A 25,060-nucleotide genomic window follows, 5' to 3' on the forward strand; every position below is an offset into this window, starting at 1 on the left:
GGCCGGGGATTGAACTTGCAACCGAGGTACATGCCCTTGACCGGAATCGAACCCGGGACCCTTCAGTCCGCGGGCTAGGGCAAAGATACCAACTTTTAAAACCTTGGAGGGCCCATAAGATTTGTTTCAAAAAGACTAATATTTAAACAAAAAATCTTATTTGTAATGTCAGTGTTTAAGAGGTCATGATAGGAAAGAGATTTTCCTGGGGAAAATTGCCCAATTAAGAAGAGTTTGGAAACCTACGTAAGAGTAGATAGGTGCAGATTAGTAACTGCTTATGTCTTTATTTATGTGTTACAGTGAGATTCAAATAACACACACTCTATCCTGAAGAGTATATTAAAGATTTGGAAAAAATTTTCAGGCAGAATTCAGTTTTTAGGTTTTTAACATGTGTTAGAATGTATTAGGAACTCCCAGACTTTACTTTGAAACTTACATTTGCTAGTAGAAATAAGAGGACAAACGAGAGACATTTTAGACTTTTTGTTTGTTTTAATGCTGAAGTATTTCAAGATAAGAAATATCTTAAATATCATGTTATTCAACCTGCAATATTTCAGTATACAAAGAAGTTATTTTTCCCTCAGAAATTTATATTTTCAGATGAAATTTGTCCCCTTCATAGCTGTCACCTATGGAGAGTGGATATTCTAACAACACTTCCATAGCTCAGAACATTTTAGAAAATTCATTTTGAGATTGTTATTAGAAGCTGTAGCATATTTTTTAGAATATTCTCAGTAAAGATTGTCATTATCCTTTAAAAGTAGATATATGATCAAGAGTATTTTTTTAGAAAGAGAAAAAAAGAGTCTGAACACAAGTGGTCATGCCTTCACTCTGTCCCTGAGGAAGGTGGTGTGCATGGGCTTTGGAGTCACTGAGAATTTCAGCACTACCACCTTCTAGCTGTGTGACCTCGAGCAAGTTATCAACCTCTCTGAGCTTCGCCTTCCTGTAAAACAGGAGCAATTGGGGAGTATGTAAAATGTCTGGCAAATAGCAGATTCTTAAAAATTAGTATTTTTTGGTAAGGATCATTTGGATATATATCTGTTTCTGGTATATTTGCTTGGGGTAGGGGGAAAGCTCAATATATAATAATTCCCTCATCCTAGGTTCCCTAAGCACTAGTGATCTTTCTTGAGCCTGCTGTTTCTCTTATCCTGAGCAGAACTTCCTCTACAGTCTTAGCTCTTGAAACCTTCAGTGACAACAAAGAAGTGGGCAGTGGTTAAAACCCTTTTATTTATTTTTTCAGGTTCTTTCTTTTTGCCTAACAGTGCTGAGCCGCAGATTTGAGTTTCAAGCTGATGCATTTGCCAAGAAACTTGGAAAGGCTAAAGACTTATATTCTGCTTTAATCAAACTAAACAAAGATAACTTGGGATTCCCTGTTTCTGACTGGCTGTTTTCCATGTGGCATTATTCCCACCCTCCACTAATAGAGAGACTTCAAGCTTTGAAAAATTCTAAACAAGACTGAGTTGCCCAGCTTCTGCAACTGACGGCATTTCTAATTATTTCTGTCCTGACAGCATGTTCCGGCTCTTGATGTTTTTAAACTTTTCTTTTTAAAGAAAACTATTAAGTACAGAAAAGTCCAGATTTAAATATATTTAATCCCATTTTAAAAATTATTTTAATAATCCATTTCTCAATGAAAACACTGGATGAAGTTTTAAGGCTTGTACTTTAACATTGAATTTACCATCAACTTGTAGAAAAAAATCTTCAGTGGATTTTTAGAGAGAGAGCAAGAAACCCTGATTTGTTGTTATTTGCGCATTCCTTGGTTGATTCTTGTATGTGCCCTGACGGGGGATCAAACCTGCAACCTTGGCGTGTGGGGATGATGCTCTAACCAACTGAGCTACCCGGCCAGGGCCATCAACTTGTAAGTTTTTTGAGCCATGTAAGGTGTTCGGGGGCATATATTTAAAAGAGGACACACCACTGAGTCCTATCTGTAATACAGAAACTGCTTTCGAAGCACTGTGCTCATACCCAAGTTGAGACTCGTTTTTACTTTCATGCTGTTGTGATTTAATCTGGCCAATCAGTGTTTTAAATGAGAAAGAAAGATAATTGGTAAGGCTGATGTTGTTTAAATGAAAGTGGTTAGAAATATGCCCTATTATTCTACCAAATTTTTCTGTTCCCTCTCTTGCTACACATTGATCAAGAATTTCCAATAGTGCTTTGAAATTATGTGTAGAATGTTTTGAATCATTGGGTTTTAGTTTTGTTTTTAAGAAAATCTTAGTCTTTATCTTTCCTTCCACCTGGTTAGTATGATCAGATCCATTAGCGGTAAACAAGTATTTTTCAGAACATTCAGCTTTTTCCTCATTCATACTCTTTTATTCAATAGGTGGTATATCCTTTCACTTGGCAGAAATTGCCATATTGAACAGATTTTGCTATTTTTAAAATGATAGAATGTGGAAAGAAGAGAAATAATATTTTAAGAGATATAAGGGTGAAAATGCTGATTCTCTTATAATATTATAGGAAAATATATAGTTTTCTATCTCTTTCAAGGACAGAAGAGTTTCGGTTTTTATTTTTATAATTTTTATTAGTAAGTTGTAAGTACTATTTAATCGAGCCTGGTTGCATTTTTTAAAATTACACTTCTTGATATGCAGATAATTTTTCCTTTTTAAAACAAATGTCACAAAAGATTCTCTTTAAGTTTAAAAAGCTGCATGTTTGCTTCAAATCTCTGTACACTTCCTGTATGAGAACTTTGTGGCTAAACTGCCACCCACGGGTAATGCTTACCTTCTGGGCATTTATTCCAAAGTGGGATCTACTGTGCACCCTTGGTATGTGGCCAGAAAGTCTTTTGCTCAGCTCATAACTGAGTGCTGTCTAGTTTAGTACAGCATTATTTATTTCCCTAAGGCTAAAGAGGAGCAGTCCTGTGGTTTTATCCAGCTTTGTCGTGGATCCATGCTGTGTTAACTGCCTTTCCTCCCTTCTGTGCCTTTAAACACAAATTTTAGTTCTGCACAAATGAAACATTAAAAATTGCCAATTACAGATTGATGTACTTTGTCTTTGATTTGACAAAATGTGTGCGTCATTTGTCACCTAGCTTTGTTTATTACCTAGAGAACTGAGTTGCTAGGACACGAAGAAACAGCCCTGATGCTGAGTGATGTTGCCGCCATCACCATGCCTCACTCACACAGGCCTCTTCAGAGTCTACCTCCTGCTGCACTTGTGTGTCAGAGCGTTACAAGTTTTTACCGGTGTTTTCTCAAGCGTCATTCGGAACCATTCCTTCTCCGCTTTCATGACTTCCAGTTGTCTTGGGCCTGTGTTGGTCTGCTCCAGCTGCCTCTTTGGTCTTCCTTATATGTAGCAGTAATTAGCTTGATTGTATATAATTAATATGTAATTGCTTTCATCTGGTCACCTACAGTGTATGGATGGCAGAGGCATAGGGGAGGCCAGAGCATCCTGGTAGCTTCCTGAGTTTTGCCCAATTAGGGGAAGGAGTTGGGAGGCCAACCAAAGAGGGAAAGAGGTGGCACTTTGCATCCCTTGGTGGGTATGCAGGGGGCAGAATGAAGTAGAGCAAGGCCGCAGGTAAAATAGCATGGCCTCAGCGGGGCTCAGCTCTGAATTTAAGGCAGAGTCAGTTATGTGTGTATGCTGCCTTTGTCTTGGCCTTTACTGACATCTGAGAGCAGCTAGTAAATTCTACCTCTATTTAGGATAGGAGCAAAATCCCAGGGATTTAGTGGTTTTAGTACCAATGTTGGTCCCACCTTGCCCTTTACCTTTATATTCTCATTGTCAACCCCAATCCTTTATGTAGTATTTCTCTCCCTGAGGAAGCCTTCTTTCTTTGGCCTTTTTCATCAATCCTTTGGATTCTTTTGTACATGTTTACTTTATGTAGCTTTGACTGTTTTGAGTGTTCTGTCATCATTAGCAGAAAGCTCAGTACCACTTGAGGGCCTAAGTTCTGTCCTAGGTGCTATACAAAGAAAATTACAGAGAACTCATATCCAAAACTTCTCATTCAAGACCACAATGGTGTGAATGAGTAACTTTGTGTGTCAAGCTAAGTACAGTTCGGTGGGAAGGCAGAAATGACCCATCGAGGCATGGTGTAGCCCTGTTCAGACAATACTACCCAGCGTGGTTGCTAGGGAGGAGGATTTCCTAAACAGTTTGTCAGATAGGAAGATAGCCCCATGTGTTCTATATAGGTATTTCTTTTGTTAATCTCACCTGAGGATGTTTTTCCATTGATTTTTAGAGAGTGGAAGGGGGAGAGAGAGAGACAGAAACATTGATGTGAGAGAGACACATTGATTGGTTGCCTACAACCCAGGTAACATGTTCTTGACCAGAATCAAACTCGGGACCCTTCAGTCCCCAGGCTGATGCTCTTTCCACTGAGCCAAACCTGCTAGGGTTACCCCCGTGTGTTCTAAAAACCTGTGAAACCAGGACTCCCCTCTCCCCCACCCGCCGCACCAGTGAGCAGGATGAAGCCAGCATCTCAGATGACAGCCTCTGCCTTTGGATCAGAGCTCCCCTGTGGCTCTCTGGATGATGGTTGATAAACGGGGTGTATAACTTAAGGGTAAGATCCACGACTCTAGAATCCAACATACCATGTACTAGTGAGACTTGGGGCAAGAAACTTCACTGAGCCTTCATTTCTCCACCTGTTATTAGTGAACAAATGTCGAGCCCCCACTCTGTACAAGCTCTGCTCTAGGTGCTGGGGAATACATTAATAAAGGAACAATAGAAAAATCCCACCTCGTGCAGTTAACATTCTAGTGGGGACAATCAACATATATAAAATAGATATTAAACGGTGATACATGTCTTGGAGAGAAATGAGGGCCTGAGGTGTTTGTGTGTGATGGTGGTGGTAGGATTGCAGTTTTAAATAGGGTGGGTGGTCATAAAAAGACATCGCCAAAGGTAATGAACAACTGAGAAGTGAGTGGGCGACCTAAGCAGATGTTTAGGGAAGAGCGTCCCAAGAAGGCAACAAGTGTAAAGACCTTGATGTGTGAGCGAGCCTGGTGTGTTTGAGAAACACCAGACGACCAGCGTGGCTGGGACGGAGTGTGCTGGGAAGACAGGAGACAAAGAGTAGAGATGAAGCAGATTTTACAGGGATTTACAGGCCATTGTAGGAACTCGGGGAGAGAGGAGAGGGTGGGCTGGTAAGCGGAGTTCTCTGCCTCTGTTGGCCAGAGGAGGAAAGAATGCTGCAGCATAGGTGGGGACTTCCAGCCAAGTTTAAGGTGACATGTAGGAGGGCCCAGACTTCAGAAAATGCACAGACCTCAGTCTGGAGTCCTGTGTCTCCAGAAGGGTCTGGGGCTGCAGAAGGTTTTATTTGGGGCAACAAAAAGCACAAATCAATAATGGAGCAAAGGGATTGGTTATTCCCTGAATTTCAAAACCTTCCATCTTTGCATGGGTCAGAGACACCTGCCACCCCCTTCCCTGCTCCTGCTACTTAGAGCAGCCTTGCTGGCCTACAAAGCTGAGGCTGGGAGCCCCCAGGGGCACAGGTTAGATCTCCCCTCGTCGTCCCCTTAGTGGAAATGGTGGGACTGTCACTTCTGCTCTCATCATCCAGGTCCAGGTCTTTTCTCATGGGCCTGGGAGCCCCTGGGAAGTCAGAACCAAGTCTTCTAATATTTTGCTACCAGATCCTGTCCCAGGGCCAGCACACAGCAGGTGTGGAAACACAGAGGACCTCCTGTGTGCCAGGCCCTGGCAAGACACCAGGTATGCTCTGCTGCAACGATTTTCAGCCTTTTTCATCATGGCACGCATAAACTTATTAATAAAATTCTGTGGCAGCTGAAACCGGTTTGGCTCAGTGGATAGAGCGTCGGCCTGCGGACTGAAAGGTCCCAGGTTCGATTCCGGTCAAGGGCATGTACCTGGGTTGCGGGCATATCCCCAGTAGGAGATGTGCAGGAGGCAGCTGATCGATGTTTCTCTCTCATCGATGTTTCTAACTCTCCATCTCTCTCCCTTCCTCTCTGTAAAAAATCAATAAAATATATTTAAAAAAAAAATTCTGTGGCAAATCAAAAATGTATTTTTGCCGATCTGACCAAAAATGGTGTAATTTTGATTGATCTACAAAATAATAATAGTAATTATCTACTCTTTTTGGTCCAAAGTGACTTTTTAAAAAATCAAGGGACTTGTATATGAGGATTTCTGGTACCAGGAATTAACCAATCACATACAACCTTATTATGCGACATGACCAATAAGATGCAACTCTATTATATGACGTATATTTATGGTTTAAGACAGGGTCACACCAGGCAGCTGTTGTGTTGGCTGTTGTCATTTTTTAATTTGACAATCTAAAGGAAAAGAGGTAGTGCCCCTGAACTAAGCAGCCAGGTATTGCATGTTTTAAACATTCTTACAGCACACCAGTTGAAAATCGCTGTTCTCCCGGGACCAATAACACCTGGCTGAGTCCTTGTCCCAGCTGTACAAAGGCTGGGAAGGGATTTGCTCAAAATTACACAGCAGGTCACCGTCCTGACCGTCCCCAGGTTCTTCCATCAGATGTCCCTCAAGCATGGGGTGCCATCCTAACGCTCACAATTCGGGATGTGCCCAGGTGAAGGAACCCCACCCTCTGCCCTCCCTTTCTGGAGTGGAGCCCCTGCCCTTCCTGCCCAGGCAGTGGAGGCCCAGCCCCAATCCATGAGAAATTAAGCCCAACAACTCACACCCTGGTTTGTACCCAAGTTGTGGGCTTTTATTTACAGAAAGGCCGGTATGGATCAAGGGGAGGGAGGATGGGAGACGGTGATGCCAGAAAGAAGGGAGGGGGTGTTTAAATAGGAGGGAGGCAGGGAGGAATGAGTAGGGATGGCTTAAGGATGGCCACCTATTGGCCGTCACCCAGGAAGCCCAGGGGGTAAAATGGGTCAGGAACCAGCGGAGACCTCAGTTCACCTGCCCCAGGGACAAGATGGCCAGTGGAGGATGGCGCAAATTAAGGAGATGCTTGTTTTGGTAACATCTGAATTATGCTCCAGGAAGGGAAGCCACCCCATCCTCTGTGGAGCTTGGACTCTCCAGGGACACTTGCCCTGTCCTTTGGCCTCACCTTTTCACTCCAATGCCCTCCCCTTCCCTCATGTTTTAGAATTTTCTTTTCCTCAAGACTCCTTCCTGGGTCCCAGAGAGAGGTCCTAGGAAGGCTAGTTTCCTGGGCTGAGGGATGGGTTGCATGTCTATCCAGAGGGGACCTATTCTTCCCCCAAGGATGCCTGCTGGGCTCTGTCCTGGCCTGCTGCTCATGGGCCCTTGATGGATCCAGGCTCTGTGAGGCGTGCAGAGGCGTAGGCTGAGGCTCCAAGGCAGGCTGCAGGCTCACAGAACCCTGGCAGCCCCACAGGGCCTGGCAGGCCAGGCCGGCCTGCCTCTCCCGGGGCTCCTGGGGACCCTCGGTCTCCATCTTTGCCATTGATTGCCTGGCCAGGCCGGCCAGGGAGTCCTGTGAATGGGAGAAGGTCAAGACATCAGGGCTTGCTCCTGTCTTGGCTCTAGAACTGGTCATTTTTCAGATGGGGCAAATGAAGCCAAGGACACCACACGAAGAAGGGCAGAGCATAGGTTGAGAGAGTCACGTATGCCTGTCCATTAATCCTAGCCCGCAAACAGTGAATCTCAGGAGTACATGCCCTTCTTTTCCCTCCATGAAGCAGATTATGGTACAACCCAGGAAGTCCTCAGCTGTCCAGTTCCCAGCCAGACCCCAGCTGGAGGCTCCTGGGTACGCCAATGGGATGCAAGAGCTGGGGCTTGGCACTGAGTTGGCTGAACATGAGTCCTCCCCGGAAGAGACCAGTTGTCTGTGGGTCACTAATCCCAGAGCTGAGGGATAGAACTGCTGCTGGGCAGGGCCAAGGTCTTACCTGGGATCCCCGGGGGCCCAGGCATCCCGGGGTGCCCACGGCCCACGTCCCCCCGGTCACCCTTCTCTCCTCGTTTTCCTGCAGAGAAAGATGGGGCCTGAATTCAGAATTGGAAAATGTTTTTTCTACTTTGGTTGCAATTTAACTTATATGTCGCACACGGCAATTACTCCTGTTTTGTCCTAGTTTACAATAGAGGAAAGTTGGAAATGACTGCAGAACTGGTTAAATAAAGGAAGTCCAAAGGATGGAAGACTACAGGGCAGGGCAAAAGTGGGTCTACAGTTATTCATATGGAAAATAATACAATAGCCCTAACCAGTTTGGCTCAGTGGATAGAGCGTCAGCCTGCGAACTGAAGGGTCCCAGATTCGATTTCGGTCAAGGGCATGTACCCTGGTTGTGGGCACATCCCCAGTAGGGGGTGTGCAGGAGGCAACTGATTGGTGTTTCTCTCTCATCGATGTTTCTAACTCTCTATCCCTCTCCCTTCCTTTCTGTAAAAAATCAATAAAATATATTTTAAAAAATAATAATAATAAATAAAAGAGTTCAAATGGAAACCCAGCAGATGGGGAAAAAAATAATACAATAAATAATAATACAAGAATAAACTCTGTTTCATGTACTCACAACTGTAAACCTACTTTTGCCCCACCCTATATATAGCTGATAAAGTTGATTACAGGACAGCTGACATTTACTGTGTGCCAAGCACTGAACTAAGAGTTCTGTGTATATCAACTCTGAATGTAATCCTCAGAACAACACTAGGAGGTTCTTGCCATTTTACAGATGCTAACTCTAAGGAATCTGTAAAATGGCAAGATTAACAGGTAACTTGTCCAAGAGCCACAACGAGCAAGTGGCAGAGTCTGGACACACACCCATGTTGGGATTCTTGAGCTTGTCTGCTTCACTATTTTGTTAATCTGCCTCCCTACTTTTAGATACATGGAAAGATGTTTATCGGGTACCACTAAGTAAATTTAAAACAGAAAACAATCCCCAAAAAAACCCAAATTGCCCTAACCGGTTTGGCTCAGTGGAAAGAGCGTCGGCCTGTGGACTCAAGGGTCCCGGGTTCAATTCCAGTCAAGGGCATGTACCTTGGTTGCGGGCACATCCCCATGTAGGGGGTGTGCAGGAAGCAGCTGATCGATGCTTCTCTCTCATCGATGTTTCTCTCTATCCCTCTCCCTTCCTCTCTGTAAAAAAAAAAAATCAATAAAATATATATATTTTTAAAAACCCAAATTATAAAATAGTACATTTGTTTCTATCAATTTGCTGCTGAGAAAGAAAAAAGAAAAGGAGGCTGAGCAATCAGCCTGCCGAACTGGGCCCACCTGGGCCAAATCCCATCACCAGGCCCCCCCTCGCCACAGAGCAGCACTCACCCTTGGGCCCTGTGTTGCCAATCTGACCCACGGCTCCCACGATGCCAGGAACGCCCCGAGGGCCAGGATGCCCATGAGGTCCCTGTTTGCCTGGGTAACCAGGAGGCCCAGGGGGGCCTGGAAGACCCATCATGCCGGTTGCACCCAGGGCTTCCCTCTTGGCACTCACAGCCACCTCTGCCAGTTGCTCTGGAGGGAGGGAGGGAGATGAGAGGTCTGTGACCGATGCTGCTCCGAAAATCAGGAAGGCAGAGCATCCCGACAGCCCCTGGCCGCTGGGTGTGCAGACAGGAAAGTCGGCGTTGAACTTCCCCCTCCCCCGGCCATTCTGCTGAGGTCCAGCCAGGGCAGGAAGGTCTAAAGCTCCCAGTCCTTGGAGGCAGAGCTGCTATGAGCACCCAGGACTTCAACGCTGAGGCAAGGCCACTTGGAGGGGTGATGCCCTGCCAGGGCCTGTGCGGAGGGGTTGCTGGCTCCTCCCATCACCTTGCAGCATCTTCAGCACCACGTCCACGATGTGCTGGTCGCTGGCATCTCGGCCCTGAACAGAGAAGGCCTTTCAGGACGAAGCCCCCGGCTGCTCCCTGCTCCCGGTTTCTCACCAGCAGTATTTTCAGCATCTGACTGAACCCCGACTGCTCCACCCACACCATCCTGATTGGGGGCCTGGGACCAGCCTCAGGGACCTCAGCTTCCTCGAGCAGCCCCAGCCCTTGGGACTAAGCAGCACTCCCGAGAGATGTCCCGAGAGATGTCCTGCCGGGGCCACTCACCGCCACGCCCTGTCTCCCGGGCAGCCCGGGCACGCCGCGGTTTCCAGCCAGTCCTCGGGGGCCCGGCGGCCCGGGGTAGCCTTGCACCCCGGGGGCGCCCGCATCCCCGCTGGGGCCGCGGTAGCCGGGTTCTCCGCGGACGCCTTGCTGCGGGCAGGGTGGGTGCAGAGGCGGGTGAGAGGGCGCACGCGGAGAGGGGGGGCGGGCCTGGGCGCGGAGGTCCCGGCAGCGCCGCGGGGTGCGGAGGGGGGAGGAGGGAGAGGAGGACTCACCTGTCCCTTGGGCCCCGGCTCGCCAGACTCGCCCTGCAGGCACAAGGAAGCCCTGTCACCAGGTCGGGGGGCCCGGGGCACCCGCCGCTCGCCCGGCCGCCCCCGCGCAGCCCGCTCACCTTCTCGCCTTTCTCGCCCGGGAGGCCGGCCACGCCCGGGTCGCCCTGCGAATGGAGAAGCGGAGTCTGAGCTGCGGCTGTGATGCCACACCCCGCCCCAACCTCCGGGCGCGGGGCGCCCCCAAGCCCAGAGAGGGGCGCTGGTACTCACACTCCGCGCGGGCCGGTCTCCCTGGGAGCCTGAGAAGCGGGCGTCGGGGCTCGGTGAGCTCTCTCTCAGGAGGCGGGTCCTTCTCCTGCTCGCGCCCCTCGCCCGGGACTCCCTGGGGCCCACGGGGAGTCATTTTCCCCGAAGGTTGGAAGCTCAGGAGGAAGGTGAGCTCTCGTCCTCCGCCCCGTGTGTTCGGGCCGCTTTCCCAGGGTTTTTCCGGGGCCATTTGGTACCTTGTCTCCCTTGATGCCGGGCAGGCCTTGCGGTCCTGGGATTCCCGGAGGCCCCTGCTCCCCCTTGGGGCCCTGAGAAGAGAAGAAACCAGAGGGTCAAGCAAATGAGGTGCCCAGGCGTGCTCCCCACTGCCCGTCCAAGCCGCCTCTCACTCACCTGCCGTCCTTGAGGGCCTGGCAGCCCCACGGGCCCCCTCTCACCCTGGTCACCCTGGAAGAGAAAGAAAGGGTCACACCCAGGCTGTCCGCACTGGCAGCCTCGCCCTGCGGACCCCAGGCCAGACCCTGCATGGCCAGGTGCCCTCCATTTCTACTGTCACCAGCATGGACGTCCTTGGCCCCACTTCACAGACCAACATACTGAGGCCCAGCGGGAAGCCTCACTGGGTGGACAGGACTGCGCATGTGCTGGGCCATTGCGAGGACCCAGATCCTGCATCCAGCAGAGCCAGCAGCTGCAAAGGCCCCCGGGAGGGGCACTGTGCCAGGCACTTACCTTCTGCCCCATGATGCCCTGGGGACCGATTTCTCCTCGAGGCCCCGGCTCTCCCTGGGGGACAGAGAAATTGGACTTAAGCAGGCCTGGTGGTCCCTCTTGTTCACACCTGGCTAAAGCCCATTCCTGAGTCACAGCTAATTCGCTTCCTCAGGGAAGCTTTCCCTACGCCCTGTTCTTCTCTTCTGGTCTCTGTACTTATTTTTCCTTCATAGGACTCAACACAATTGTAGTTAGTTATCATGTGTTCATTTATTTAATGTCTGTCTCTTCTGCTAACAAACCGTAAGCTCTGTGTGAATAGGAGACTGTGTATCTCAGCATTTAGCACAGTTGCAGGTATATGGTGAATGCTTATGGAATGAGTGAATGAATGAATGAATGAATGATTCTGAGCCCCTTATCCCTACTGCCTGGTACAGAGAGGAGAGGGAGCTTCCCTCGGATAGTGGGTCAGTGGCAGGGCCTTGGCTGGCACCCAGGGCACCTCCATGCCAAGGGTTCACTCCATAGTCTCACCCAGACCCCATAAGCTGAGTGCAGGGTCCTCAGGCCTGGGGACGGGGGACAAAGCAAGAGCCCTTGTGTCAAAGGAGAGGGCACTTACCTCCTTCCCAGGGGGACCAGAGAATCCAGGGAGGCCCTGCTGGCCTGGCTCACCCTGTAGGAAAACACAGTTTAAGGTCGGTCTGGGAGAAGCCCCATGAACCCTAAACAGACTCTGGAACCCAATAAGTTGTGGAAGGGAGAGGGTGTTCTTGGTCAGATCCTCTGGACTCCACTGATTTCCCTGTTTGCCTCTCTTTTGGATTCAGAGCCATACCATCTGTCTCCGCTGAGCTGAGGTGAGGTGTGGGGAGAGGCGGGAGGTGCCAGGAGGGAAGTGCTTAGGCCCAAGGGGTTTGTGCACAGGCTGAGTGGCTGAGCCTGGGGTGAGGCCTGAGCCTTGCAGTCTTTAGGACATGCCCTGGTCCCTTGCCCCTAGGCTCCCTCCCTCAGATGAAGCCATTCTGCTGCCAGCTTGGGGTCACTTCACCTTGTCTCCTGGGCCTCCTTTGGTCCCGGGCTGGCCTGGCACACCCTGTAGAAAAAAGCTGACATCAGAGCCCAGCTGGCGTGGCTTAGTGGCTGAGCATCAACCCAGGAACCAGTTCGATTTGGGCACATGCCCGGGTTTCAGGCTCAATCCCCAGGATGGGGCGTGCAGGAGGCAGCCAATCAATGGTTCTCTCTCATCATTGATGTTTCTATCTCTCCCTCTCCCTTCCTCTTTCTGAAATTAATAAATTTTATATATATATATATATATATATATATGAAAAGCCAAGGCAGTGTTGAGAAGTGGTTGAAGAGGCAGGAAGTGGTCCGATTATGTAGTCCTTGAAGGCTGAGATGAGCTGGGAGGACAAGGACGGTAGCTCTCTGTTCCTGTTTCCCTGCCACTTAGTGTACCTTGGTACTCAACAACTACTTCTTGACTGACCATGGAATGACCTTCCGGAGGCACTGAGGGCCATGGGAGGTGCTGCATCAGGGAAGGGTCAGATTCCACTTAGCCATGATGGAGGATTGGAATAGCCACAGAGAAGGCTGGAGCCATCGCCCAAATGATGAGACAAAGCCAGGCCAGAGGCCACAGGGTGGTGATGAGGTCCAGGCTGGGTGCGGACAAGGACTAGAGCAAGAGCCCGGGCGTGTAGATTTGCCACCATGGGAGGTGGGCAACAGAGCGCTTGGTCTTTCTGAGGAGGAGAAACAGCTTGCAGTGGGCGGCCACCATGGCTCCATCATACTCACCGCTGGGCCCTGGTGGCCTGGGTTTCCTGGCCGCCCCGCCAGTCCTGCACTGCCCTGGGAGAGAGACAGCCAGAGGCACAAATGAGAGCTCCCCCCAGAGGGCCCATGGCTTCCACAGAATGCAGGCAGGGAAACTGAGGCCCGGGGGCAAGAAGGGATGTGTCGATGACACACCTGAGTGTCCCAGGCTCGTAGGCCTCCAAGATCCCAGTGATGGGACTCAGGCCTGAGCTGGGAGGAGCCCTGACCCTTGCCCCAATCCCACCAGCAGTCCCCACTCCTACCTTCATGCCAGGTGTGCCTGGGGTCCCGTCCTTGCCGTCGATGCCTGGGGGACCCTGCTCAGGGGAGAGTTGAAGGTAGACTCACAATGGGGAGATGCCTGGGGTCAGGCCTCCCACCCATGTCGCTCTGTGGCAGCTGCAGTGTGCAGGGAGGAAGTGGTCTGGTGAAGCCCCATCAGTCAACTGGGGGAAGGGAATGGACGTGGAAATGGGACTTCGGGGATGGACCACACTCCCTCCCTGTATGGGTGACAAGTGTCCTAGATTGCTGCAAGCTTCCCATGATCTCTCCTACAGCATTTACAGCTGAAAACACTAAGGCACAGAAAGGGGGCGTTTCCCGAGGTGGCAGAGCCAGTGGGCCAGCGACAGAGTTCGGTCTAGAGTCCCTGGGGGCTTGGGCAGAGCTGACTGGAACCTGCCCTCTGTCTGGGTGACCACTTACAGCTGCTCCCTTTGGACCCGTTATTCCCTGAGGTCCTCGAACACCTTGGCTTCCCTGCAAAGTAGACAGAGATGAGGTCACCTTTAGGGTGCTGAAGTCCTACCTGGTGGTTCCCAGAGGGGAACAGCTGAGAACAGTGGCCTCTGCATCCCAGGGTCCCTGAGGCACAGGCCACGCTGGGCAGGGGCTGGAGGAGAAGGGCCTGGGAGTGCCCTTTTGGCTCTGGACCCAGCAGGAGGGAGTGGAGGGCAATCCAAGCAGAAGGGCTGGGGCTCTGGGGGGGGGGGGGGAGGAGCCAGCACTCGCAGAGGCCCAGCGGGACTCTGGCCTCCACTGTGCAACACGGCAACCAAATGCGACGTGTGGGCTTTGTTTGGGTCTTAATTTGAACAAGAATCCTGAAGAGACATTTTTGACGTAATTGGGAAAAATTGAACACAGGCTGGTTATTTGATGATGTTTAGGAATACTTGATAATTTTGTTGGCATGGTAATGATACTGTGATTATGTGAGAAAAAGTGCTTATTTTTAAGAGATATACACAGAAGTACTAGTATTTAGGGGTGAAATGACATGATGTTAAGGACTTGCTTGAAAATATCAGAGTGAAACAATAATGAAGTGAAGGAAGGAAGGATGACGCGAATTTGGCAAAATGTTAATTTGGGGAGATAGGTTATATGGGGGTTCACTATATCATTGTCTACTTTTGTGTATCTTTCAAAACTTGCATAATTAAAAACTAAAAAAGAACAGTTAGTTTTACTCTCTTCAATTTTTCTGTAAACTCAAAACTGCTAAAAGAAATAAAGTCTATTAATTAAAAATAAATAAAGAGTTAAGTGAACTGGCATCTGGACCAAATCCCATTAGCCCCATGGCTGATTTGCTGGAATTTAATTGTCTGGTCCCTGTGACCATAGGACTGAATCTCCTGGCCTCTCCCAAAATCTGAATTTGATCAGCAACGGGCTGGGCTTCAAGGAGTGGGGGCTGGCAGAGCTGACTGGGCTCTGGGCACGAACGCTCCTTCCCATACCAGACACTCCCATGCAGACAGCAAGAGTCACACACACACACACACACACACACACACACACACACCAGCCTTAGGTGGAGCTGAGCCCTGCCCAGTGCTCCCAGGAGCCCTCACTGGACCAGAGGAGTGGAGGACTCACCACGTCGCCTTTCTCGCCAGCTCGGCCTGGTGGCCCTCGCGGACCTTCCTCACCCTGGCAAGAAGGACAAACAGGAATCCGAGTTAACGGGCTCAGCCGGAGCAGCACCCCCTGCGTCCCCAGGAACTCCAGCCTGGAGATGTGCGGGGAGGTGAGAGGAGCAGACTTACCGGAGACCCAGCGGTGCCAACAGAGCCCACCATGCCTTTGTACCCACGAGGACCCTGGGCAGAGGAAGGAGGTGCGGGTCAGTCCTAGACCCCAGAGGCCAGAGGGCGGTCGGGGCAGCTCTTGCAGGACACCCGCAGACTCACTCACCGTCTCTCCTTTGGGCCCCGCCATGCCTGGGTAGCCCCTGGCACCCTGGGGACCCTGTCAGGAGAGAAGAACGACAGCGACGGCCGTTGAAGGGCCGCTCCATGATTCCTTCTCTGACCCCCAGCCCAGACTCCACAAGGCTCCTCTGTGTCCTTATCTCACAGGAGGGACTGAGGCTCAGAGCCAGGGACACATGCACCAGAATCACTCAAAGGGACAGTGGCACAGCCTGGGCCTCAGCCCAGCCCGCTGACCGCCTTGGTTCTGTCCCCCAATTTCCGACAGTCAGCGTCAGCCTCCCTCTCCCATGGGCACAGGCGTCTCTTCTACAGGTTAGAGGCTGGAGCAGGGGCATGACCCCACTAAGGTCTCCTAGGACAAGGGGAGGAGCCCCAGGGGAAGTGTTCCTTACCGGTGGTCCAGGGATGCCTTGCTCTCCGGAAGCACCCACATCTCCTTTGGGACCCTAAGGGGCAGGATTGAGGATTGACAGGTGGGCAGGTGGAGAGACCAAAGATTCAGGCAACCAAAGATAGCATCCCTTCCCAATCCCCCATGGCAGGTGGGGAAATGGAGGCCCAGCAAGAAGGGACTTGCCCAGGGACACACTGACCTAGAACATGGGCCTCCTGCTTCCCAGCTCAAGACTCTGTCCCCAGAGACCACAGAGGAAGGAAAAGGGGGGCAGGGAGGAGGAAGAAGTGGGGTCCTCTCCACAAGTCTCTCCCATGGCCCTCTGCCCTCACTTACCGGCTTCCCAAGGCGGCCGGGATCTCCCAGAACCCCGCGTTTCCCAGGGTGCCCCTAAAGGAAAAGAGGCAGCTCAGTGTGAGGTCCCCACCTGACCACCGGCTCTGCCCTCCCCAGACCAGGGCCAGGAGCTCACCTTCACTCCCTGCAGCCCCTGGGGGCCTTTCACACCCGCTGGACAGTTGGTTGGACACTGGAAAGAAAATCCCGCAGGGCTCTGTGGTCACAGGCCTGCCTCAGGCCAGCTGGACAGTGCTTCCTCATCTTGCCAACTCCCAAACCCTCCTCCCACCCCATCTGGCTGAGCCACTCTGCGAAGCCCCTCCCCAAATCCCACTGTCCTGTCTCCAGACCCATCCTATCTCCACCACTGCCCATCTCCAGGTGACCAGCCCCAAAACGCATTAGCCTTGCCCCACGACCACTTCTCACCAGGAAATCCGCGCTGCCTTCCACGCCCTGGATGGTTCCGGGGCGGCCCTGAGAGGAGATGTGTGACCATGAAACCTGACCCCGAATCTTCCCCCATCCAGGCATGCTTCAAGTACCCTTCTCCTTCCTCAGCTACACACTGCCATGCGGGAGGTCTGAGGACACTTACCGGTTTCCCAGGGGGCCCCGGGGGCCCTGATGGTCCCTCTGGTCCAGAATCCCCCTGGAAGCAAGAAAGGCCCAAATCATACCCCTGTGCAGCCTCCCCTCCAGGCACCTCCTGCAATCTGGGCTCTTGAGGAGATCAAGGCCTGACTGGTAAGGGATGGCCCCAGCCCTTGTTCTCCCTGAAAGACCTTCCACAGGGTGGGCTCAGCAGGAGGGGTTTCTGCCCCAGACCTGGAGGAGCTCCCTGGTGGCCAGAAGCAGGCCCAGGAACTCCTGGAGAGACACCTAGCTTGCAGGCTTGGAGGCAGAGCACAGGAGGCAGAGTCAGTAGAGGGGTGGCTGGGGCTCACCTTGGGGCCGGTGATTCCAATCTCACCAGGGAGGCCAACAGGTCCAGGTGGTCCCTAGGAACAGAGACATCACTGGCCAGGATGCCTCAGAGGGTTAGCCCATCCCAGGGGCAGGTGCCAGAGACTGACAAGTGAGGGCTTTAAGGACCAGAGAATCCCACAGCCAGTGGATAGGCCCGGAGTGGGCTGGCTCAGAGTTCTCTGGCAAGTCTGTCCATCCCTGACATGAGAGCACGCTGGCTCCTGCCCATGATGGCCAGTCCCCTAGAAGCCCTTCTGTACCATCATTCCCCAGGAGTCTCAGGGACTCTGCCCCACCCCTGAGGACTTACAGGAGGTCCAGCGAAGCCAGGGCCCTAGAACAGAAGGAAAGGAGATTGGATTGATGGCCCTTCTTCAAATCTACCCCCACCCCCCACCCCCGCCCCAATCCACACAGGGTCATCGAAGCCTCTGCAGGTTATACTCACCGGCAGGCCAGGCGGACCTGGGAGCCCGGGCTGGCCCTGCAAGAGCAACGGGAGAGGCTCAGAAGCTGGGGTCTCCTGGGTCCCTGCTCCTCTCTACCGCAGCCCTTCCCAAACTCTGGCTCTCCATTGCCCATGCTGAGTCCCCAGCAGGCCCTTACCTTGACTCCAGGGATGCCAACGGGGCCAGGTTCCCCCTTGGCTCCAGTGAGACCCTGGGGAAGAAAGAAGGTAGATCAGTGAGGGGCAAACCTGCTCCCTGACCCATGGGGCAGGGCAGGTACAGAGGTCTCTCTTGGGTGGGCCCAGACTGCATTTCACCCAACTCCTTGAAGGCCTAGGAGCCTCAACACCTCACTTTTCTTTCCTCGGTTCCCACAGTAACCCTAGGAGGTGGGCAGGCAGAAGGGTTATCTTTCTTTTGAAAGATGAGAAACCAAATCTCAAAGATCCGTTAGCCTGGGCCTCCTGCCTCCCAATTTAGGATCTAGAAGACTTAGATGAAGGTCTGGAATGGTCATTGTCTTTTTAAAAAATATATATTTTTATTGTTTTCAGAGAGGAAAGGAAGGGAGAGATGAGAGGGAATTATTGATTGGCTGCCTCCTGAATGCCTCACATTGGGGATCAAGTCCACAACACAGGCATGTGCCCTGACTGGGAATGGAACCATGATCTCCTGGTTCATAGGTTGACACTCAACCACTGAGCCATGCCAGTCGGGCTGGAATGTCATGTTCTTGATGTCTGTCCTTGGCAACTTTTCCTGAGCCTTAATTTTTCATCTGCAAAATGGATTAATAATCCTGCTTACCTCTGTGGGTGGATGTGTGAGAATTGCTGTGGAAGGCCATGTGCTTTGTAACCTTTGCAAGATGTTGATGAGCTGGAGGAGCCCCGGTGGCTGGGCACAGCCCTGATGGGGGCCTCTTGAGCCAGCAGACCAAGCAACTCACGGGGGCCTCTTCCTCCTCCCATCTTTCAGTGACTGACCCAAGTGTATCCCCAACCAGGTGACTATCCCAGTGGCCCTGGCTGTGTCCCGGAGCCAGCGACCTTGGGGCCCCTGGGAACTCTGTGGGATCAGCTACATAATGCTCCTCTCCTGAGCTGCACCGGGGCTTCGAGGGGGTCGGGGGTGGGGAAGGGAAGAGAGGAGGAGAGGACGGGTGTGCAGGACAGCTCTGCGCGGAGTATTCAGCCTGACACTTGGAAGCCAGAAAGATGACACTAAATCCTGGCTGCTGCAGACAACTGAACCCCTCTCCATCTGCCCATGAGTCAGTGCTCCTGGGCTGGGGGTGCAGTTCCAGTGAGGTCACACGTCACATGGAGGGGACGGGGCTCATAGCTGTAGAGTCTCATCCTGCTGCTCCACTCTGAACACAACGTCAGGGAAGGTGCCAGAACCAGGCTACTCACGTCAATCCCGGGCTTCCCATCCGGCCCGTCGGGCCCCGCTTTGCCAGGCTCTCCCTTAGGTCCCTTGAAAACAGAGGTGAAGCAAATACTAGCAAGAGGAGGGCAAGAACTAGAAGAGTCAAAGATCAAAGGAGAAAAGGCACTCACCGGAGGGCCAGCTTTCCCAGGGGGCCCCTTGTCACCCTGCAAGAGACAAGTTGGTGAGACAGCAGGCTCTGGCTCATGCTACCCAGTGGGCACACACAGACCCTGGCTGATGGGTCCCATGTGCCTTTCTCCTCATCCTCTTCTCCAGTCCTGCCTGGATCCCCTCAGCCTTGCACTTTTTAGGAAAATAGCTCCATTTCTCTCTCTCAAAAAAATAAAAAAAATAAAAAAAATCATAGGTTGATTGAGCCCATCCCCAGACAGGCAGAAGAACATGGCTGTAGACACGCCAGTGCTGGCGAGGTGCTGGTTATGAGACTTGCAAATGGAGTCGTGGGCTCCAAATTACCTTGGAGAGCTGGTTGGTGCCTCTTGGATTTGGGCAAGTGTGGGAAGAAACTTTCAGAAAAACGGGAAGGGGAGGTGAGTGAAGTAAAGAGACTGGGGTGGGGTACAGGGGCCTCTGAAGGGGCAGATTCGAACTTCCCAAGGCAGGAAGGAACTCCTTTCCCTGGTGACAAAGGACCCTTGGTGGAGGACAGGCAGGGCCTGGAGTCAGACTCAGCCCCAGAGCGGCCTCCAGGCATGCAGCGGCCAGAGAACTGGCAGGGACCCAGCTCCCTGTGTTTGGGGGTGGGGGCACCAGGCTGAATAGATGTCTGTCCAGATGGGTAAACATGGAGCTAACCTCCTGCTGGAGCCTGCTGAATGAAGGCTTTAACCCTCACCATGCTGGGGAGATCAGGGAGCAAGCCCAGCTGGTTCTAAATCGGGGAAGAAATGCAAAAGGGAGAGACAGGAGTCTGGCCCCAGCTGGTCAGCGGTCTGGCCAAGGCTTCTAAACTATCCCGAAGAAGCACGCAGACGTGCCAGTGGGCAGGGCCGAGGGGTTACGGCGTCTCCCACCTTCAAAAGGAGGGAAAGGCGGGGAAGGGATAAGGAATCGCTGTGAGCTGTGGTGGGTGGACAGCACTGCAGCTCCTGGTCTGTGGGCAGCTATAACGGGCTCTGCATCTCCCTGCTGGGTTGAGGTTTTTGCAGAACAAACAGGTTCCTTGTGGGGCGGGCGGTGCCGCCTACTGGCAACAGAGGGCACTGCATCTCCAGGAGCCCCTCCACCCCCTCCCCGTTCCCCGCGCTCACAAAGTTCCCCTTTGTCCGCAGCTCCCCTCCCTCCGCAGCCTCCCTCCCTCCGCTTCGGTCCCAGGTTTAGAGACTCACGTCGATGCCGTCGGATCCTGGCATTCCCGGCGGCCCCGGGGGGCCCGGGGGGCCTCGCTCTCCTGGCGGACCTCTCTGAAAACACACACAGGGTGTGCGAGCTCAGACAGCGCAGGAAGCAGGGCATCCCAGGGCTGCACCTCCCCCAGGAAAGAATTCCGCGGGGAGCAGCCAGTTCCGTGCGCTGAGAGCCTGGGGTGCGCCAGGCACCGTGAACCATTACAGGCGTATCTCAGAGGATGCTCAGGCTGGGGGCGCATACTAGTGTGCAGTTGTGCAAACAGACTCAGAGGTTAAGAAGGACCACGGGGAGTCAGAGGTGGCCCAGGATTCCGCTGTGGCACGTCGTCCTTGCGAGGTCTGGTGAGGACAGACGGCAATGCTGGTGGCTCAGATAAGGCACAGATAGTACAATGAAGGGTTGTGGTATTTATTATTATTATTTTTAGATGACCAGAAGGTATGGATGCTGAGTAGGCGCCCTCTCCCCTTCCCCTGGCGAGGGTAAAACCCGAGTGGAAAGTAGGAGAGGCTGGGAGGGGTGGGGGGAGCCAGTCCTCTCCTCCCACTCTAGCTCCCCTCCACCAACACCGCCCCTCCATCCTCCTGGGGTGGCGGTCTGGTGGGGCCAGCCCCGACCCGGGCCGGGCTCCGCGCTGCCAGGTGCCCGCCCGCGCCTTCCCGACGCCGGAGCCCCGCAGGAGAGCTTCGAGCCACAGCGGGCACCAGTGGGCGTCCCTTTGGACCCCGGGCCCCCACATGCCCTCGGAAGTCGCCGGGCGGGCGAGAGCAGCGTCTGGCTGGAGCCGGCGCCCCCTGGGAGGCGGCGGGGGCTGCGGCTCCCGAGCCCCGTGAATGGGCACCATTGTCTCCCCGCCACCTGGGCTCGCCGGGCTGCCAGGACCCAGCGCCAGCTCCTGCTGCACGCTGCTGTCCCCGGCAGGGCCGGGCATCTCCGGACAGGGTCCCTCTGACTCCCCGGCTCGTGCGCCCCGTTCACCGTGCGGGATGCACCCTGTGCGCTCACCTACCGAGGGGACTGGCGTCCGGGGACGGCCCGATCGGCCCCTGGGCTGGGGAGTGTCGGGAGGGGGGTAGGGAGACCCTGGACGTCGCACCCCAGACCCCGCACCCCGGACCGGCGCGGGGTGGCCGTGGGACTTACGATCTGCGCTAGGGCGAGCCCGAGCACCTGGAGCAGGACGAGGAGGCTGCGGGGGGCGGCCGCGGAGGCCATGGCGGCGGCGGACGGAGGAGGAAAGGGCCGGGTCCACGCCGCACCGACGGCTGAGGCTCCGCGCCGCGCTGGCGGCTCTGGGACGCAGCGGGCCCGGCCCCCTAAATATGCGGCGGGGCGGGGCGGGGGCCTGCGGTCTGTCACCTGAGAGGACCGGGGGAGGGACGCCCAGGCCCTCCGCCCCGCTCCGCCCCGCTCCGTCCAGCCGCCAGCGCCCACCCTCCGTCCCGCCCCGGCCTTCCCGCAGCCCGGCTCTGTAAATCCGAGGAGCGGCGCAGTGCGTGGTCCTCTTTCTGGACGAGGAGGCAGAGGGCGGTCCAGGCGCCCTTCCAGCCTGACCTCCAGGGCCCAGCACCTTCCCGCTGACCCGCCGCGCCCACGCCCATCACTGGCCCCCGTCCTCAGCCGCTGCTGCCTGAGAGCCCGGGTCAGGCCCTCTCCAGGCGGAGGGGCCTCAGGCCTCTTAGCCGGTCTGCCCAGACCCCTCACACACACAAGCAGGCCTCTTTCACATGAAAATATCCCGAAGCGAAGCCTTCCTGGGTCAGCCAGCCTGTGAGCACCCCATCTGCCTCCTCCCCCTTGCTCGCTGCTAACTCTTTATTGGAGTTGTCTGCCACCCACCCCCCAACTTCCTCCTCTCCCTCTCCCCTCCCTGCTTCTGCCCTCGCTGCGAGTCCAGCCTTTGGCCATTCTGTCCTGAAGTCTTCCCTGTCCAGGCTTCCACACCCGGCCCCTCTTCTATTGCCTTTTCTCCCCTGCAGCTCCCTTAAGCACCCGCGTCTCTAGGATTGGGCCTTCTCACTCACTAGGCGTGATCTCCCTCATGTTCATGGAAACAGCCACCACCTCCTATACCAGTTTCCAAAACCTACCTGTCCAGCATAGCCTCTCTCCAGAGTCCCTCCCCTCCCCTCCCCTCCCCTCCCCTCCCCTCCCCTTCCCTTCCCTTCCCTTCCCTTCCCCTATGTGCTGGGGCTTTGAGACCTTGACCAAAGGCTTGGCTGGTGCCAGCACTGATAACTTCATCTGGGGAAGGTTTAATGGCCTCTCTGAAATGGGAGTAGTCTTATTTTCCTTATTATTTAAGCCAGCAAGCATTTACAGAAGCCAACTAGCAGGGTTAAAATTTCAAACAGCAGTTTATAAGATGGATGCTTCATGGGAACTATGGAACGGGGATGAGCTTCACATCTGGACAACACACATTAGTATATCAGTTGTCTATTGCAGCACAGCAAGTCACCTAAGAATGTAGTGGCTTAAAATGACAGTGTCTTGGATCAGGAATTCAGGAATGGCTCTGCTGATTCTTTCTAACTCAGGGATCTGTTAGGAGGGTGCAGGCAGAGGCGGCTGGGTTGGCATCATCTAGAAGACTTCTTCACCCACATGCCTGGTGCCTGTACTGGGAAGCCTCCACTAGGTGGGGCTGGAACAGCTGGCATTTCCTGGGCAGCTCTCTGTCTCTATGTCTTTGTGGGCTTTCCAGGGAGTCTCATCAGCATGGTAGCTGAACTTCTCACATAGCAGATCAGAGAGAGGAGAACACCAGACAGAAACAGAAGTGCCTCTTAGGACCCAGTCTCAGAAGTCACACAGCATCAGTGTCACCACTTTCTTTTGGTCCAGGCAATTACAGAAGTCTGCCTAGGCTCAAAGGGAGGGAACAGAGATCTCACCTCTTGATGGACAAGCATCAATATGACATTTCAAGAAGAGCTTGGAGGATGGGACATATATTGGTGCAGCTCTCTTTGGAAAATACAGCCTATCCCACTTGGGCCGGTACCCTGAATTTATTCAGTGGAAGTTGAAGCTCAAAGCCAGAGTTGACTAAGAGAAATGTTAGGGGAAGCTTTGGGACCACAAGAAGTAGACTAGAGGTTCCAGTCAATTGCGTACAGCTCTTAAGGAGCAGGGAGACCTGAATAAATAGTCATCTATCCACATTCCGGGATAGGAAGACTCAATGTTGCAAAAATGTGAAATTAATCTATAAATTCCATGCAATCCCAATCAAAATCAATGCAGTTTTCATGAAACTTGACAAGCTGAGTCTAAAGAGAATCTAGGAGAAAAACAGTATGAAAATAGACAACAAATGTTGGAGAAGAAAAAAAAAGAGCCTTAGCTCGTTTGGCTCAGTGGATGGAGCATCGGTCTGTGGACTGAAGGGTCTCAGGTTCAATTCAGTTCCCTGACCCTGGTTGGGATTGGTGCAGGAGGCAACCAATCGATGTGTCTCTCTCACATCAATGTTTCCCTCTTTCTCTCCCTCTCCCCTCCACTCTCTCTAAAAATAAATGGAAAAATATCCTCAGGTGAGGATTAACAAACAAACAAACAAAAGAGAGAGAGAGAGAGAGAAAGGTCTTTTCCTATGAGAGATCAAAACATGGTACAAAAACAACTCCCCCCCAAAAAAAACCAACAACAACATAGTACAAAATGAATTATTCAAATAGGTGTTTTACCAGCCCAGGAACAGATTTTAAAAAAAAGAGAGACAGACAAGAAACACACACATTTTTCAGATATATTTAATCTATGATAAAAGTCTATATATTTCATTTATGATAAAGGTTAAATTTAAGGTAAATGAGGAAGGGATAGACCAGTTAATGAATGTTGAGGCACCTGTATATATATTCAGAAAAATTAAAGTTCGATTTCTACATCAGCATACAAAACATGTGTCTCTGGACAAATGCATTGTGGACCCAAATGTAAAAATAGCAAACTGCAAAAATCTAAAAGAAAATTTTTAAAAATAATTTTGTGGTAAAGAAAACTTTCCTGAGCAATACACAAAACCATGAAAAAAATGTTTAAATTTGACTTCATAATACTTTGTTTAATCCTCACTGGAGGATATTTTTCCATTGATTTTTAGAGAGAGTGGAAGAGAGGAGGAGAATCAGAGAGAGAGACACATCAATGTGAGAGACACATACATTGTGTGCTTCCTGCATGCCCCCTACTGGGGATTGAGCCCGAAACCCATGCATGTGCTCTGACCAGGAATCTAAGCATTACCTTCTGGTTCATGGGTCTATACTCAACCTCTGAGCTACACTGGCCGGGCTCTGCTCTTGTCTTTCCACCTAACATGCTAATTCCTCTGCAGGAACAAGTCTGAAAATGTGGGCCCACGAAGCCAGGTCCTGGACCAGAGAGAAGACTGACACCACACCCTGCAAATCCTATCTCTCCTGAAGAATGCACAGAGCCTGGGAGCATCCTCCCTTCAGCCTAGAACAAAAATGTAGCGGGGGAGAGAAAAGTCCCTTCTATTTCCTTCTCATCCAAGTTAATTCAAAACTTATTTTCTTTCTTTGAATAAAAGTTTAAATCTTAATCATAGGGATATTTCGTGTTTAAGCTGAGACCGAGTCTGCCTGATTCATTGCTGTGCTCCCAAACTGCAGACGTCCACAGATT

At 52.3% G+C, this 25,060-nt stretch overlaps 2 protein-coding genes across 3 annotated transcripts in view; one reads left to right on the forward strand and one right to left on the reverse strand.

Moving 5' to 3' along the window:
• Nucleotides 1–5,891, forward strand: part of ZMPSTE24 (zinc metallopeptidase STE24) — a 34,609-nt gene extending 28,718 nt beyond the window's left edge. Inside the window, exon 10 of one of the 2 annotated variants that reach the window (XM_006098141.3) lies at nt 1,268–3,056. In XM_006098141.3, the coding sequence (XP_006098203.1) occupies nt 1,268–1,492 (225 nt within the window). In that variant the 3' untranslated portion in view covers nt 1,493–3,056. Of the gene's footprint in view, nt 1–1,267; nt 3,057–5,635 lie in introns of those variants that run through there. The other variant, XM_014463794.2, reaches the window with a different exon arrangement.
• Nucleotides 5,892–6,763: 872 nt separating this feature from the next.
• Nucleotides 6,764–21,713, reverse strand: COL9A2 (collagen type IX alpha 2 chain). The gene is given in 33 exon segments (XM_023761941.1): nt 6,764–7,534; nt 7,956–8,033; nt 9,356–9,544; nt 9,842–9,896; nt 10,129–10,275; nt 10,401–10,433; nt 10,520–10,564; nt 10,667–10,699; nt 10,780–10,782; nt 10,904–10,975; nt 11,061–11,114; nt 11,400–11,453; nt 12,007–12,060; nt 12,436–12,480; nt 13,197–13,250; nt 13,481–13,534; nt 13,926–13,979; nt 15,105–15,158; nt 15,275–15,328; nt 15,423–15,476; nt 15,835–15,888; nt 16,173–16,226; nt 16,309–16,365; nt 16,605–16,652; nt 16,774–16,827; nt 17,123–17,176; nt 17,455–17,478; nt 17,593–17,628; nt 17,751–17,804; nt 19,012–19,074; nt 19,159–19,194; nt 20,380–20,454; nt 21,545–21,713. Coding segments are annotated over 33 exon segments (2,067 nt in total). The 5' UTR covers nt 21,617–21,713; the 3' UTR covers nt 6,764–7,334.
• Between the last annotated feature and the right edge of the window lie 3,347 nt (nt 21,714–25,060).

Source organism: Myotis lucifugus, unplaced genomic scaffold, assembly GCF_000147115.1.
Source record: "Myotis lucifugus unplaced genomic scaffold, Myoluc2.0 scaffold_222, whole genome shotgun sequence".
In the NCBI taxonomy this organism is placed as follows: Eukaryota; Metazoa; Chordata; class Mammalia; order Chiroptera; family Vespertilionidae; genus Myotis; species Myotis lucifugus.